This window comes from Nannobrachium achirus (genome assembly GCF_963921795.1).
Source record: "Nannobrachium achirus genome assembly, chromosome: 5".
Lineage (NCBI taxonomy): Eukaryota > Metazoa > Chordata > Actinopteri > Myctophiformes > Myctophidae > Nannobrachium > Nannobrachium achirus.
The window spans coordinates 28,756,113-28,772,741 of NC_137814.1; the positions used below are offsets into that span (position 1 = coordinate 28,756,113).

The following is a 16,629-nucleotide window of genomic DNA, read 5'->3' on the forward strand; positions in this document are numbered from 1 at the left end:
AATAAATAAATCTCGCTCTCTCTCTCTCTCTTTTAATGAAAGCTTTCTCTCCCATCCCTCCTTCCTCCAGTCCTCACCACACAGAGTGCAGCCAACTCTCTTGTTCGTTCAGTCGCGGTAACAGCGGCCGGATGGAGTAGTAGAGCTTCCACACACACTGACACACACAGCACCGAAGCGCGCGCCACGTTTATTCCGGAGCCCGGAGAGGAGAAGCGACGGGACAAGAGTAGAGCTACCCGGAACAAGAGGAGAGGCTGACCACAGCATCCTCCCTTCATCATGGACATGGGGACCAGAAGACTCCGTGGAATTAGTGTTGCACACATTGTCCTGCTTCTTCTCGGCTCGTACGGGACATTGGGAGAAGGTGAGCACTTTGCGTATGCAGTGGTCCTGAGTGTAGTTTATCTGATCCCAGCCCTCACACACTTGGGCAGAGGCGTCAATTGGGTATGGCAAGCTATGGCAGCTGCCATACCTTGGCTACAGGGGAAAATAATAAAATGTACTGTAACCGTGCCTGTTGCTAAAGGTATGGCAACATGACTGGTGTCTTGCACGCGCGCGAGGGCGCGCGTGCAAGACACCAGTCATGTTGCCATACCTTAGCCTTTTCTGAACTGACGCTGCTGCACTTGGGGGGGAAAGTACCGCGTGTCCAACGCAACGGCGTGTCAGTGACTCTTTGTTGACTCGGCTGTCGTGCCGTTTAATTAAAGACCAATTTAGCGCATCAGAGAATTGCACCGTGCAGCTTTGCTCAGCTTCATTAGAGTGTTGCCGTGGGGCGACCTGCCATTTGTGAAAGCTGCTCCTGTTATGGTGACAGATGAGGCGGTTTCGGACACTGTGGGACACACACAGTTAGTTGGAATTGACCACAGGATTTTATTTTATTACATTAAGGTAGCGATACATTTTCTTTAATGGTGAAATGTATGTGCCAATGTACAGCACACCAGCAGGGTTTGCGGCGTCTTTTTTTTTTTGGAAAGCTGTTATTTGCTATTGTGTCTCTGGGACTGCCCATACCCTATTATGATTGTTTTTGGTTCCATACACTCTCAGAGTCAAATGAACACTGATCATTTCACTGTTGAGGGGCTGCTGCTCTCTGGTTATGGAAGGACCGTTTTTACGCACGACAGCAGCGCACAGGACACCCAGATAGAGCGCTGTATAATTTTGCTGACTTAATTCAGTACAGAATACTTTTTAATATCCCGTCTGTTTAGTGTTGAGCTATTAAGACGATTTTTAGTGCCCACGTGTAATTGAATGGTTACCAACGATGCGCAATAAATGGGTTATTTAGTTGTTTGAGCGCTTAATTTGCGGCTCAATGTAGCGGACAGGTGCAGGCTGAAGCTTTCGGAGCATGTCAAACAGCTGCCTCGCACACATCCAACCATGGCTGTGAATAAGCGAGCACTCCGGGGAGAAGCCAGTGTGTGAACGGAGTGTGACAGAATTTAAGAAAGAGAGAGAGAGAGAGAGAGAGAGAGAGAGAGAGAGAGAGAGAGAGAGAGAGAGAGAGAGATTCCTTAATGGGGGGCAGGAGAAGAAAGTGGGTGGATGGCACCGCACGCACGCACGCACGCACGCGCGCACACACACACACACACACACACACACACACACACACACACACACACACACACACACACACACACACACACACAGCAAGTTGGGACTCTGGGAGAGATGGAGGGAGTGAAACATGAAATGACATGGGAGAAATTAGAGGGAAAAGGAGAGAAACAGGCGGGGCTCGTGTGTGCATGCGTGCGTGTGCGTGCGTGCGTGCGTGTGTGCGTGCGTGTGTGTGTGTGTGTGTCGAGAGAGAGAGAGAGCGTGCACACGTGCATGCTACTGTGCGCTTGTGTAATTGGAGCAGATGTAAACTCCCAACTCTAGTCTCACCATCTCTCTTTCTCTGATTACTCATCTGTTTCTTTCGCTGATTACTCCTCTCTGGCTATCTCTGATTACCCCTCCTCTCTCTCTCTCTCTCTCTCTCTCTCTCTCTCTCTCTCTCTCTCTCTCTCTGATAACTCCTCTCTCTCTTGCTCTCTTTCCTTTCTTTTGTCTTCTGAACCCCAATCTACTCCTCTCTCCCTATATTCATTTATCAGTCCCCTCTCCCCTGCCTTCATATTTTGCTGTTTCTCTTTCTGTCTTTTTTTCTACCCCTTTCTCTACATCCTTAGTTTCCCCATCCTGCCATGGGGAAACGACAGCCGGTTGCTGCATACTCACTGTCATATCCACTCCCTCTGCCACAAAATGTTGATCAGTGGTTCATGAGGTGTGTGAATGCATGTGTATGTTAGTTCAAACACAAAGTTTAAAATGTGATTACTTTGGTTCAGATACTGTTTGTAACCGCTCCATTGTTTACACCTGCTTCCGCATGTGATCACATTAGACGAGATCACGTCAGGTGGTGCCCTGCTCCAGTGGGCACGACAATCTTAACGATATGATATATAATATGGTGTATGATGCACCAATATTTTCAATATTGTAGTGAAGTCTCCCTGTGCATGATGAAACCAGAATTCAAAATCTGTCAGGATTTTAAAATGCCTGTAGTGTGAGGCCAGCTTCAATGAGCCTAACTGCCTCTGCAACATCCAATCCCAGAGATCTGTTGGTGGGCTTGTTTGTGATCCTCACTGCCACAGGGACACTGTGGCGCGAGGAGGTGGTCTTAATAGACCAGTGCCTCTAGCCAGAAGGTATAGCTTTTGGAAGAGGTGTTGAGCAGGGTGAGAGGAGTCACTGATAATCTTTCTTGCTCAATCCTAGTACGGCTCATCAAACACTCAAATTAGAGTATTGAACTTGTTATGGAAGCTGCCTGTTTTCTTGGTGGATTTTGTCCACATATATGATGAAGGGCACCTCTGGATCAACCTCACCTGTCTGACAGTGACAACAACATTCAATACATATTCTGATCTCTTGCTTATCATATTCACTTTTTATGTCACAGACAAATGTTTTATGTCTGTTGAAAATGAAATTCCCTTTAGTCAACAGTAGGTGGTCACTGGATTTGTTGTTGGTTTCTCTCTCTCTATCTCCCTCATGCTCTTTCCAACTTTATCCCGGTCTCTCTCTCTCTCACTCTCTCTCACTCACTCACTCACTCACTCACTCACTCACTCACACTAGCATACTGTAGTCATTGTTACGATTCTGGACCATTAAACATAGCAGCATAATGAGAAGTAGGATTGGAGGAGGCGCATAGATGCAGGCAGCAGGGTTCATACTCAGCTACACATCTAGTTTCTGTCCCCAGGGACACTTTACTCTTCATTATGAGACACTGCTATCAATGTACAATTACTATTTAAGCATTTAGCAGATGCTCTTATCCAGATTGACATACTGTACAAAGTGCATGAACCATAGTGTTTACCCTAAACACCAACATTTTGCTGCTTGTACCTGTATGAGTGAGTGACAGATAAACCTCTCTGTATTCTCTCTTCTTTTTTTAAATGGTCAAGTAAATAGATTGCACAAGGTAAACATCAAACATAGCATCTGTCTAAATGGCAACAAGCTGCAGACTTATTATAGGAAGATGTTGCTCCGATGATTTGTTTGCATCTGAGGGGGGAAACATTGGATCCTGGTTGCTGAGACACCAGGAAATCGTAGCAAGAAACCACTCCCCCGCAGGGTGTGAGTAGATTAGGGGATGATGCTTTTGTCCAGTGGGACAGCTAACGTGTACGTGTTCAGTAAATTGGAGTATAGGAGGGTGCTAAAAAGGGACCCATTGTCTTGAGAGCAGACAGATAAAGTCTTGTGCTAATGGGATGGAGAGATGGCATGAGAAGGAATAATGAGAACAGAAGATGAGGGGCCAAAGGTTTCCAAAAACAAAATTGGCATTTCTTTCTAGGCTAGGTAGCTAAATAATGTGTGGAAGGAGTGTGAGGAGAAGATAGTAATAGGAAGGAGGTTTGGAACGGACATGGAGATGAAAGCATGAGAGTAGAGGGAAGGCGTCCACGTTTGTCCCAATGACCCTAATTGCAACGGTGGGTGCGCGGGGGCTGCAAGGGGAAGGTGCGTTTGTTTTCGGTGATGACGACAGAGGCGTGCCGTCTCAGGTGACCAAGAGCCACGTGAGACACCGCCGAGCAAGCGAGTCACCACGTCAAGTGTTGTGACCAACGCTTGATGAAAAAAAGAAAGAATATGCAATAAAGGGAATGCGCGTGACGTCACCGTACGGGGAAGCCAGCCGGACACGCCCCTCTGAGTGGCAAAAAACTATTTTCCAGGCAGTAAACACTGTTGCGACGCAGCTTTTCGTTCGCTCTTAACACCGCAAAAAAACTTCAAAAATGGGAAAGAGCTGTTGTGCCGTTGACTGTTCAAACAGGTTCAAAAAGAACTCTGAGTTATCATTTTACAGACTGCCTAAAGAGAAAGAAAAAAGAAGAAAATGGATCCGCGCACTTCGCCGAGACAACTGGAATCCAGACAGGGAAACGTGGATTTGCGGTAACCATTTCGTGTCAGGTATGTAAAGTTTATTTTTGTTCCATACGTTTAATATATACACCATTATGTAAAAGGGCCTTTTCACATGATGTCCCGTTTTTAATGAACCGAAAAGAGTCTTCCTCATGTGGACCAATGATGGATTAACATTGTAAACATTGTCAGTTCACCTGCAAGAGTTATGCTGGGACTATAACAGCCAGGAAACTATAACAAACACTGGGTCCACTTCAGCAATGATCGGGCTTCAGTCCTCATTCTGTCCACATGTAATTTCGTTAGACCTCAGACTCAGACCTGTACCTGATATGATTTATTATGTTTGCTGTACCTTGATGTACTGCTCTGGTCCATAGCGTTAAAACGAGACGAGTCATTCTACTATGAAACCGCTAATGAATAACTTAGGCCAGTGGTTCTCAAAGTGGATTCCATGCACTCTGTGGGTTCCTTTATGGGGGTCTAAATTGACCCAGACAAGTCTAACTCGTATATAAATGGAACCAAATGCACGCTAACGGGTCCATTTGGTACCCTTTGCACACTGTCAAAGGGGAGAGTCAGACCTTAAAATGTAAAGTTTGAGAAACACTGACTAAGGCTAATAATGTATACAGTAGTAGACATTAGGCTAATAATGTATACAGTAGTAGACATTGGTTCAGACTAAGAAGCACTGCAGTGCTGTTTTGTATGCTAACCTGTTGGATAAATACTTTATTGCTACAAAACCTTTTTGTAAGCCTTGATTTATATACTGTTCTGTACAGAAATATCAATAAAACACTAGAAAAATATTGTTCCTTCGAAACAATTGTGGGCTCGCTTCAAGCCAGAAAACAATGGCTATAAAAGCACAAAATGTCAAGATCGCAGGCAGTGCTCTCTTTGACGTTACTGACGTCAAAGATTGGTCCATTTTGTTCCAAAAATGTGTTGTGCAAAAGTTGACCCGCTGGTGGCGCTATAACAGGCCAATGTGAGAAGGTTGGTATCTGTTCCTTGACCTATTGGGAATGTGCTTGCAAGATTTCACGCACATCCCAGGCTGTGTTCATGATTTGAGGTGTTTTTGGCTTTGGACACTTTATCGCTGCTTGCAGCTATATTTATTATTATTATTTTATAATTTTTTTGTGTGCACTTCATAGGCATGTTAGATAAAGGTCCTTAGATTGCGTGTAGAATGTTTCATGCAAATTGCAAAAAAAATCCTAGAATAAAAACGGGTTTAAGCGTTTTACAAACTGCTCAAAATTATATAGCGCCCCCCTTTGGCCATTTGGGGTAAGATTGGTTTCAGTGATATTTGAACTAACCCTCTACACTATTTTGTCATGAAAATGTGACTTTGCTTGTATGTTTTAGAGGCAGAAGAATAATTTGCATAAAAATGCAATATTGTTTGAATTATTTAAAAAAGCATGTTTCAATGTTAAAGAAATCCGATCTGACAGATCTTTAGATATCGGTCCAAAGTTCACGTAAAAAAAGTTTTGTGCACGTGACGCGAAAATTCCAGAATAAAAGCGGGTTTACGCGTTTTACAAACTGCTCAAAGTGGCGGAAAATCGAAGGGCGGAGCTTACTTAACAACGACACAGATGTCTTCCGCTTGAGTCAAAGCACGCGTGTAACAAGTTGCATGTCTTCAAACGAAACGAGTCATGACTTATGCCCGTTTGAAGTTTGAATTTTCAAACGCTTCGTATAGCGCCCCCCTTTGGCCGATTGGAATAAAATTGGTTTCAGTGATACTTTGACTAACCCTCCACATCTTTGCCAAATGCCATGAACGTGTAACTTTGCATGTATGATTTAGAGGCCGAAGAATAATTTGCATAAAACCGCAATATTGATTGAATTATTAAAAAATTATATTTCACTTTAAAAAAAATCTGGTTGATCAATCTGACCGTATTGGTCCAAAGTTCATGTGAAAAAGGTTTTGTGCACTTGACGCGAAAATCCCAGGAGGAGATAGATTTTTACTGTTTTTCATATAATTCCGAATTGTGGGAGACCTAAAGGTCAGAGGTCAAAAGTTAGAGGGTAAAAGTTGTTCGGCATGAGGAGACGCATACGTGTATACAGGTTTCATGCCTGTACCTCAAACACAGCATGAGCTATACCTGTTCAAAGTTCGCACTTTCGAAGGCTTCGTGCAGCGCCACCATTTGGCCGATTGCTATAAAAAATAATAGCGCACTTCGCCACTGTAAACTGAACACATTGATGTTTTTATTTTCATTTTCTCACTAAGTATGTAGGAGTAGAAAGGAACCGAAGTTCCCGTCTACTGTCTGACTGACTGACTGACTGATAGATAAACTAGAAAAATATTGTTCCTTCGAAACAATTGTGGGCTCGCTTCAAGCCAGAAAACAATGGCTATAAAAGCACAAAATGTCAAGATCGCAGGCAGTGCTCTCTTTGACGTTACTGACGTCAACGATTGGTCCATTTTGTTCCAAAAATGTGTTGTGCAAAAGTTGACCCGCTGGTGGCGCTATAACAGGCCAATGTGAGAAGGGTGGTATCTGTTCCTTGACCTATTGGGAATGTGCTTGCAAGATTTCACGCACATTGCAGGCTGTGTTCATGATTTGAGGTGTTTTTGGCTTTGGCCACTTTATCGCTGCTTGCAGCTATATTCATTATTATTATTTTTTTGTGTGTGTGCACTTCATAGGCATATTAGATAAAGGTCCTTAGATTGTGTGCAGAATGTTTCATGCAAATTGCAAAAAAAAAATCCTAACGGGTTTAAGCGTTTCACAAACTGCTCAAAATGATATAGCGCCCCCCTTTGGCCAATTGGGGTAAGATTGGTTTTAGTGATATTTGGACTAACACTCTACATCTTTGCCAAATGCCATGAACATGTTACTTTGCATGTATGATTTAGAGGCAGAAGAATAATTTGCATAAAACTGCAATATTCATTGAATTTATTTAAAAAAGCATGTTTCAATTTTAAAGAAATCCGATCTGACAGATCTTTAGATATCGGTCCAAAGTTCACGTAAAAAATGTTTTGTGCACGTGGAGCGAAAATTCCAGAATAAAAGCGGGTTTACGCGTTTTACAAACTGCTCAATATGGCGGAAAATCGAAGGGCGGAGCTTACTTAACAACGACACAGATGTCTTCCGCTCGAGTCAATGCACGCGTGTAACAAGTTGCATGTCTTCAAACAAAACGAGTCATGACTTATGCCCGTTTGAAGTTTGAATTTTCAAACGCTTCGTATAGCGCCCCCCTTTGGCCGATTGGAATAAAATTGGTTTCAGTGATACTTTGACTAACCCTCCACATCTTTGCCAAATGCCATGAACGTGTACCTTTGCATGTATGATTTAGAGGCCGAAGAATAATTTGCATAAAACCGCAATATTGATTAAATTATTAAAAAATTATATTTCACTTTAAAAAAAATCTGGTTGATCAATCTGACCGTATTGGTCCAAAGTTCATGTGAAAAAAGTTTTGTGCACTTGACGCGAAAATCCCAGGAGGAGATAGATTTTTACTGTTTTTCATATAATTCCGAATTGTGGGAGACCTAAAGGTCAGAGGTCAAAAGTTAGAGGGTAAAAGTTGTTCGGCATGAGGAGACGCATACGTGTATACAGGTTTCATGCCTGTACCTCAAACACAGCATGAGCTATACCTGTTCAAAGTTCGCACTTTCGAAGGCTTCCTACAGCGCCACCATTTGGCCGATTGCTATAGAAAATAATAGCACACTTCGCCACTGTAAACTGAACACATTGATGTTTTTATTTTCATTTTCTCACTAAGTATGTAGGAGTAGAAAGGAACCGAAGTTCCCGTCTACTATATGACTGCCTGATAGATAAATAAACTAGAAAAATATTGTTCCTTCGAAACAATTGTGGGCTCGCTTCAAGCCAGAAAACAATGGCTATAAAAGTACAAAATGTCAAGATCGCAGGCAGTGCTCTCTTTGACGTTACTGACGTCAACGATTGGTCCATTTTGTTCCAAAAATGTGTTGTGCAAAAGTTGACCCGCTGGTGGCGCTATAACAGGCCAATGTAAGAAGGGTGGTATCTGTTCCTTGACCTATTGGGAATGTGCTTGCAAGATTTCACGCACATTGCAGGCTGTGTTCATGATTTGAGGTGTTTTTGGCTTTGGCCACTTTATCGCTGCTTGCAGCTATATTCATTATTATAATTTTTTTGTGTGTGTGCACTTCATAGGCATATTAGATAAAGGTCCTTAGATTGTGTGTAGAATGTTTCATGCAAATTGCAAAAAAAAAATCCTAACGGGTTTAAGCGTTTCACAAACTGCTCAAAATGATATAGCGCCCCCCTTTGTTCAATTGGGGTAAGATTGGTTTTAGTGATATTTGGACTAACACTCTACATCTTTGCCAAATGCCATGAACATGTTACTTTGCATGTATGATTTAGAGGCAGAAGAATAATTTGCATAAAACTGCAATATTCATTGAATTTATTTAAAAAAGCATGTTTCAATTTTAAAGAAATCCGATCTGACAGATCTTTAGATATCGGTCCAAAGTTCACGTAAAAAAAGTTTTGTGCACGTGGAGCGAAAATTCCAGAATAAAAGCGGGTTTACGCGTTTTACAAACTGCTCAATATGGCGGAAAATCGAAGGGCGGAGCTTACTTAACAACGACACAGATGTCTTCCGCTCGAGTCAAAGCACGCGTGTAACAAGTTGCATGTCTTCAAACAAAACGAGTCATGACTTATGCCCGTTTGAAGTTTGAATTTTCAAACGCTTCGTATAGCGCCCCCCTTTGGCCGATTTGAATAAAATTGGTTTCAGTGATACTTTGACTAACCCTCCACATCTTTGCCAAATGCCATGAACGTGTAACTTTGCATGTATGATTTAGAGGCCGAAGAATAATTTGCATAAAACCGCAATATTGATTGAATTATTAAAAAATTATATTTCACTTTAAAAAAAATCTGGTTGATCAATCTGACCGTATTGGTCCAAAGTTCATGTGAAAAAAGTTTTGTGCACTTGATGCGAAAATCCCAGGAGGAGATAGATTTTTACTGTTTTTCATATAATTCCGAATTGTGGGAGACCTAAAGGTCAGAGGTCAAAAGTTAGAGGGTAAAAGTTGTTCGGCATGAGGAGACGCATACGTGTATACAGGTTTCATGGCTGTACCTAAAACACAGCATGAGCTATACCTGTTCAAAGTTCGCACTTTCGAAGGCTTCCTACAGCGCCACCATTTGGCCGATTGCTATAAAAAATAATAGCGCACTTCGCCACTGTAAACTGAACACATTGATGTTTTTATTTTCATTTTCTCACTAAGTATGTAGGAGTAGAAAGGAACCGAAGATCCCGTCTACTGATTGCCTGATAGATAAATAAATAATGACAATATCTAAAGTGTGCTCGCCTTATAGGCGAGCCCACAACTAGAAAAATATTGTTCCTTCGAAACAATTGTGGGCTCGCTTCAAGCCAGAAAACAATGGCTATAAAAGTACAAAATGTCAAGATCGCAGGCAGTGCTCTCTTTGACGTTACTGACGTCAACGATTGGTCCATTTTGTTCCAAAAATGTGTTGTGCAAAAGTTGACCCGCTGGTGGCGCTATAACAGGCCAATGTAAGAAGGGTGGTATCTGTTCCTTGACCTATTGGGAATGTGCTTGCAAAATTTCACGCACATTGCAGGCTGTGTTCATGATTTGAGGTGTTTTTGGCTTTGGCCACTTTATCGCTGCTTGCAGCTATATTCATTATTATAATTTTTGTGTGTGTGTGCACTTCATAGGCATATTAGATAAAGGTCCTTAGATTGTGTGTAGAATGTTTCATGCAAATTGCAAAAAAAAAATCCTAACGGGTTTAAGCGTTTCACAAACTGCTCAAAATGATATAGCGCCCCCCTTTGTTCAATTGGGGTAAGATTGGTTTTAGTGATATTTGGACTAACACTCTACATCTTTGCCAAATGCCATGAACATGTTACTTTGCATGTATGATTTAGAGGCAGAAGAATAATTTGCATAAAACTGCAATATTCATTGAATTTATTTAAAAAAGCATGTTTCAATTTTAAAGAAATCCGATCTGACAGATCTTTAGATATCGGTCCAAAGTTCACGTAAAAAAAGTTTTGTGCACGTGGAGCGAAAATTCCAGAATAAAAGCGGGTTTACGCGTTTTACAAACTGCTCAATATGGCGGAAAATCGAAGGGCGGAGCTTACTTAACAACGACACAGATGTCTTCCGCTCGAGTCAAAGCACGCGTGTAACAAGTTGCATGTCTTCAAACAAAACGAGTCATGACTTATGCCCGTTTGAAGTTTGAATTTTCAAACGCTTCGTATAGCGCCCCCCTTTGGCCGATTGGAATAAAATTGGTTTCAGTGATACTTTGACTAACCCTCCACATCTTTGCCAAATGCCATGAACGTGTAACTTTGCATGTATGATTTAGAGGCCGAAGAATAATTTGCATAAAATCGCAATATTGATTGAATTATTAAAAAATTATATTTCACTTTAAAAAAAATCTGGTTGATCAATCTGACCGTATTGGTCCAAAGTTCATGTGAAAAAAGTTTTGTGCACTTGATGCGAAAATCCCAGGAGGAGATAGATTTTTACTGTTTTTCATATAATTCCGAATTGTGGGAGACCTAAAGGTCAGAGGTCAAAAGTTAGAGGGTAAAAGTTGTTCGGCATGAGGAGACGCATACGTGTATACAGGTTTCATGGCTGTAACTAAAACACAGCATGAGCTATACCTGTTCAAAGTTCGCACTTTCGAAGGCTTCCTACAGCGCCACCATTTGGCTGATTGCTATAAAAAATAATAGCGCACTTCGCCACTGTAAACTGAACACATTGATGTTTTTATTTTCATTTTCTCACTAAGTATGTAGGAGTAGAAAGGAACCGAAGTTCCCGTCTACTGTCTGACTGACTGATAGATAAATAACTAGAAAAATATTGTTCCTTCGAAACAATTGTGGGCTCGCTTCAAGCCGGAAAACAATGGCTATAAAAGTACAAAATGTCAAGATCGCAGGCAGTGCTCTCTTTGACGTTACTGACGTCAAAGATTGGTCCATTTTGTTCGAAAAATGTGTTGTGCAAAAGTTGACCCGCTGGTGGCGCTATAACAGGCCAATGTAAGAAGGGTGGTATCTGTTCCTTGACCTATTGGGAATGTGCTTGCAAGATTTCACACCCATTGCAGGCTGTGTTCATGATTTGAGGTGTTTTTGGCTTTGGCCACTTTATCGCTGCTTGCAGCTATATTCATTATTATTTTTTATTTTTTTGTGTGTGTGCACTTCATAGGCATATTAGATAAAGGTCCTTAGATTGTGTGTAGAATGTTTCATGCAAATTGCAAAAAAAAAAATCCTAATGGGTTTAAGCGTTTCACAAACTGCTCAAAATGATATAGCGCCCCCCTTTGGCCAATTGGGGTAAGATTGGTTTTAGTGATATTTGGACTAACACTCTACATCTTTGCCAAATGCCATGAACATGTTACTTTGCATGTATGATTTAGAGGCAGAAGAATAATTTGCATAAAACTGCAATATTCATTGAATTTATTTAAAAAAGCATGTTTCAATTTTAAAGAAATCCGATCTGACAGATCTTTAGATATCGGTCCAAAGTTCACGTAAAAAAGAGTTTTGTGCACGTGGAGCGAAAATTCCAGAATAAAAGCGGGTTTACGCGTTTTACAAACTGCTCAAAATGGCGGAAAATCGAAGGGCGGAGCTTACTTAACAACGACACAGATGTCTTCCGCTCGAGTCAAAGCACGCGTATAACAAGTTGCATGTCTTCAAACGAAACGAGTCATGACTTATGCCCGTTTGAAGTTTGAATTTTCAAACGCTTCGTATAGCGCCCCCCTTTGGCCGATTGGAATAAAATTGGTTTCAGTGATACTTTGACTAACCCTCCACATCTTTGCCAAATGCCATGAACGTGTACCTTTGCATGTATGATTTAGAGGCCGAAGAATAATTTGCATAAAACCGCAATATTGATTAAATTATTAAAAAATTATATTTCACTTTAAAAAAAATCTGGTTGATCAATCTGACCGTATTGGTCCAAAGTTCATGTGAAAAAAGTTTTGTGCACTTGACGCGAAAATCCCAGGAGGAGATAGATTTTTACTGTTTTTCATATAATTCCGAATTGTGGGAGACCTAAAGGTCAGAGGTCAAAAGTTAGAGGGAAAAAGTTGTTCGGCATGAGGAGACGCATAAGTGTATACAGGTTTCATGGCTGTATGTATAACACAGCATGAGCTATACCTGTTCAAAGATCGCACTTTCGAAGGCTTCCTACAGCGCCACCATTTGGCCGATTGCTATAAAAAATAATAGCACACTTCGCCACTGTAAACTGAACACATTGATGTTTTTATTTTCATTTTCTCACTAAGTATGTAGGAGTAGAAAGGAACCGAAGATCCCGTCTACTGATTGCCTGATAGATAAATAAATAATGACAATATCTAAAGTGTGCTCGCCTTATAGGCGAGCCCACAATGACAATATCTAAAGTGTGCTCGCCTTATAGGCGAGCCCACAATAATGACAATATCTAAAGTGTGCTCGCCTTATAGGCGAGCCCACAATGAGTGGCTATCGATAATATTTGATGGATCATATCCACAACATCTTCAATGTTTCTCAGGCCAAGGACCCCTTAGCTGAGATGGAGAGCTTCATGACTATAATGTGTTTTGTAAATTAATATATTTGTTTAATTATTTACACATGATCTTTTCTATTGATACTGTATGTTAGATTCATGTTAATGTGACATTTCAAAGTTATATTTAATCACAAAACCCTCAATACCTTCTCAACTTTGTACTTGGTCTGCTCTTTATTTCACTCTACACACACCTCTTTGTTAAAGTATCTGATCTACAAGCTCACACTGTCACATTGTGTGCTTGTAGATCTGCTATTTTATGCAAATGTTCTATCCAGAGTAGGGATGCTAGGGTTAAAGTGATTATGTAAAATGTAAAAGAAGAAAAAACTCATACAAAGCTAATTTGGTGGCCCCCATGGGGGTCCCAGACAAGTACGTGTTTTGAGGGCTGAAACGGGACATATGTGAGAACACCATTACATAAACAAATTGAATTATACAGTATATTATATTTCTATTAAATGTTCTTTTGTTGTTGTTTTTGTTGTTTAAGGAAAAAAGAGTGATGAACTGCTACACCCTGACTACGTGCCAAGTTTATTCTGTTTCACCTCCACCACTGATCGAACTCGGGCTGTGATCAAGTTGAAGAGATATCTGCGATCTCAAGATGTTTCAGAGAAAAGACTTGTCAACTCAAGTAGAGCGCTCGCTGCCTCAGCTCTTCTGAACCTGCAGCAATGTCCTGCACCAGAGGCATCAGCTGCAGAGGAACAGATTGTTGAAGTCCCAGGCATTGAGGTCCAGACAGAGGAAACGCACAATGACATTGCCTCATTACATGAACAGATTAAATCTTTAAACGCTGAATGTCAATCACTTAGGGATAAAGTTAACACATTAGAAAGTGAGTTGAAACATCGTACTCTTGATCCTTCACAATTTGATGACAGAAAAATGAAATTCTTCACAGGACTACCAAATTTGCAGACTTTCATGTTGGTGTTCAGTTTTGTGTCACAAGGTTTACCTCCTACTGCGAAACAGTCACTCACTGAAACTCAGAGACTTCTGCTTACACTGATGAAACTGCGCCTCAATCTGTCTGAGGAACTTTTAGGTTACCTCTTTAACATTCACCAGTCAACTGTATCCAGAATCTTTCACCTTTGGGTAGATGTTATGGCAAGCAGGCTTCATCACCTGATATTGTGGCCAGAAAGAGAAGATATAAGATGCAGCTTACCAATGTCTTTTAGGACTTTTTTCAAAAAATGTGTGAGCATCATTGACTGCTTTGAGGTGTTCATAGAGCGTCCTTCAGATTTAAAAGCTCGAGCTCAAACATGGAGCAGCTACAAACACCACAACACTATTAAATTTCTTATTTCAATTACTCCTCAAGGAAGCATCTCCTATGTGTCAAAGGCCTGGGGTGGACGTGTTACAGACAAACACATTACTGAACACATTGGGTTCCTTGACAAGCTCCTGCCAGGGGACTTGGTACTTGCTGACCGGGGTTTCACTGTACAGAATAGTGTTGGTTTACATTGTGCTGAACTAAAAACACCTCCATTCACACGAGGAAAGAAGCAGCTTGAAAAAAGAGAGATTGAGCATGCTCGAGAAATTTCTCGTGTGAGAATCCATGTTGAAAGAGTCATTGGAGTTTTGAGGCAAAAATATTCCATTCTAAGCTCAACTCTGCCTGTAAGTCTCATTAGAGTGAAACAGGATGACACAGTGGAGGACAGCCTTATAGACAAGATTGTGTTCTCATGTTGTGCTCTCTGTAATCTGTGTGAAGTCATAGTGCCTTCGGGTTGAAGTGAATATCAGTTATCAGTTAATATCGTTATTCAAATTTTCCCCCAACCTTGATTATCTTGAATGTGAACTGTAAGACATGATTTTCATATATAATGCAAGTAAAGAACAAGAAATGTAACTGTATATATGAAATAAATTTCACATAGCATCATTTTCAGAGAATATTTATTTTCAGGTACTGTAACTATATGTAACAAAAACAAGGGTTTGTTTATGTTGAATCCCCAGCAAGGCTGACAAATAAGTGATACTCTTTTTTTTTTTTTACTTTTTTTTTTTTTTTTACAATTTCAGTAGTTATCATTGTGATAACTAGTGTCAAGTGTATAAATGTGCTAATCCCTTTTTTGAGTGCAATTGATCTCCCTTAAACACAAGCTGTCCTACAGCTCAGATGAACTCCCATTTCGTGAAAACCATTTTCCTAACAATTCAGGCAACACTGCATACTTAAAAAACACTGTTGCCTTCATAACATAACTTTCAAAATTTGCGTCTGGGGCTATTCTCTCAGTATGTAACTCTGTAGGAGTCCACACACAAAAGTCACAGTATGATGATTGTGTAGCATGAAGCTGGCACTGGACTTGAAAGTAATAGTTGTGTTTTCGGTTGAGTTTCAGTGTCACATCTGAGGATGAGGATGCAACCAAACAGAAGTCTCTTTTTTTTGACAGTTCTGACAGTGTCTTGTCTTGTGCTGAGTAGGGACATTTTATCTCCAAGCACCCAGAGCCACAACAGTCACAAGACACCTTCCCATCAGGTGATGCACCAAGATGCGGGTACTGTGGAGAAATGTAGAATCCAGTGGGGGTAACCTCAAAATTGAGATGCTTTGATGACTCCGACTCTATGTATTTCTCCTTGGCCCTGGTCTCATGACGAATACCCCAGCTAGAAATATTTGATATAACTTAAGTTAGGTGCATTAATATACATGTCCATAACTGCAGTGTTTTGAGGTTTTATATAGCCCCATCCTTTTGATTAGTAACCAACAATTACTGACCAACAGACTTCCCACTTGACCTTTATTGCCTCACATGTTAAATGATAGTCTCTCTCATGATTACATATTTTCTGTTTACCATATGCATTCTTATACTTTTCATTACAGTGACAGACAGACATATGTGTGTGTTTGTGTGTGTGTGTTTCAAATTGTTCACTAATAAAAAGGACAGGGCTAAACAAGACCTCATAAAAACAAATCAATTTACTTTTCATTAAAAAAATATATAATATATACCTTGTTGGGTCACTTTTAAACTTTGTTGACTCTGGGTAGCATATGTCATTTAGAAGTGATTTGGGGGGCTTGTTATCTCTGCTCTTTACAACTTGACCAAACCTGGAAGCAGTAATCCTGCCACTTCTGTAGACATACCACATCTCTTCTTTAGCCTGTCGCCTTGTCTCCTGTTCAACAAGCTTACACTGATCATCTGTGATCAATAACTCTTCAAAGACCTTGTCACATTTGTCACAAAGCTCACTGTAGGTCAAGCCAAGATTCTCTGAATCATATAGATGTGCTAATGGTGTAGGATAGCCATCCCTCAGAACCTTAGGGACAA

The 16,629-nt window shown here is 40.8% G+C and overlaps 2 protein-coding genes across 2 annotated transcripts in view; both read left to right on the plus strand.

Moving 5' to 3' along the window:
- Positions 1-282: 282 nt before the first annotated feature.
- Positions 283-16,629, plus strand: part of LOC308284978 (contactin-associated protein-like 4) — a gene marked incomplete at both ends in the record, with an annotated part of 170,405 nt that continues 154,058 nt past the window's right edge. Inside the window, one exon of the mRNA XM_080725699.1 lies at positions 283-370. Within this exon, the coding sequence (XP_080581825.1) occupies positions 283-370 (88 nt within the window). The remainder of the gene's footprint in view (positions 371-16,629) is intronic.
- Positions 4,374-15,032, plus strand: LOC308286087 (uncharacterized protein; the record flags this gene model as incomplete). The annotated part of the gene is made up of 3 exons (XM_080727046.1): positions 4,374-4,551; positions 13,770-14,389; positions 15,027-15,032. The coding sequence occupies 3 exons, from the start codon at positions 4,374-4,376 to the stop codon at positions 15,030-15,032; spliced, it is 804 nt and encodes a 267-aa protein (XP_080583172.1).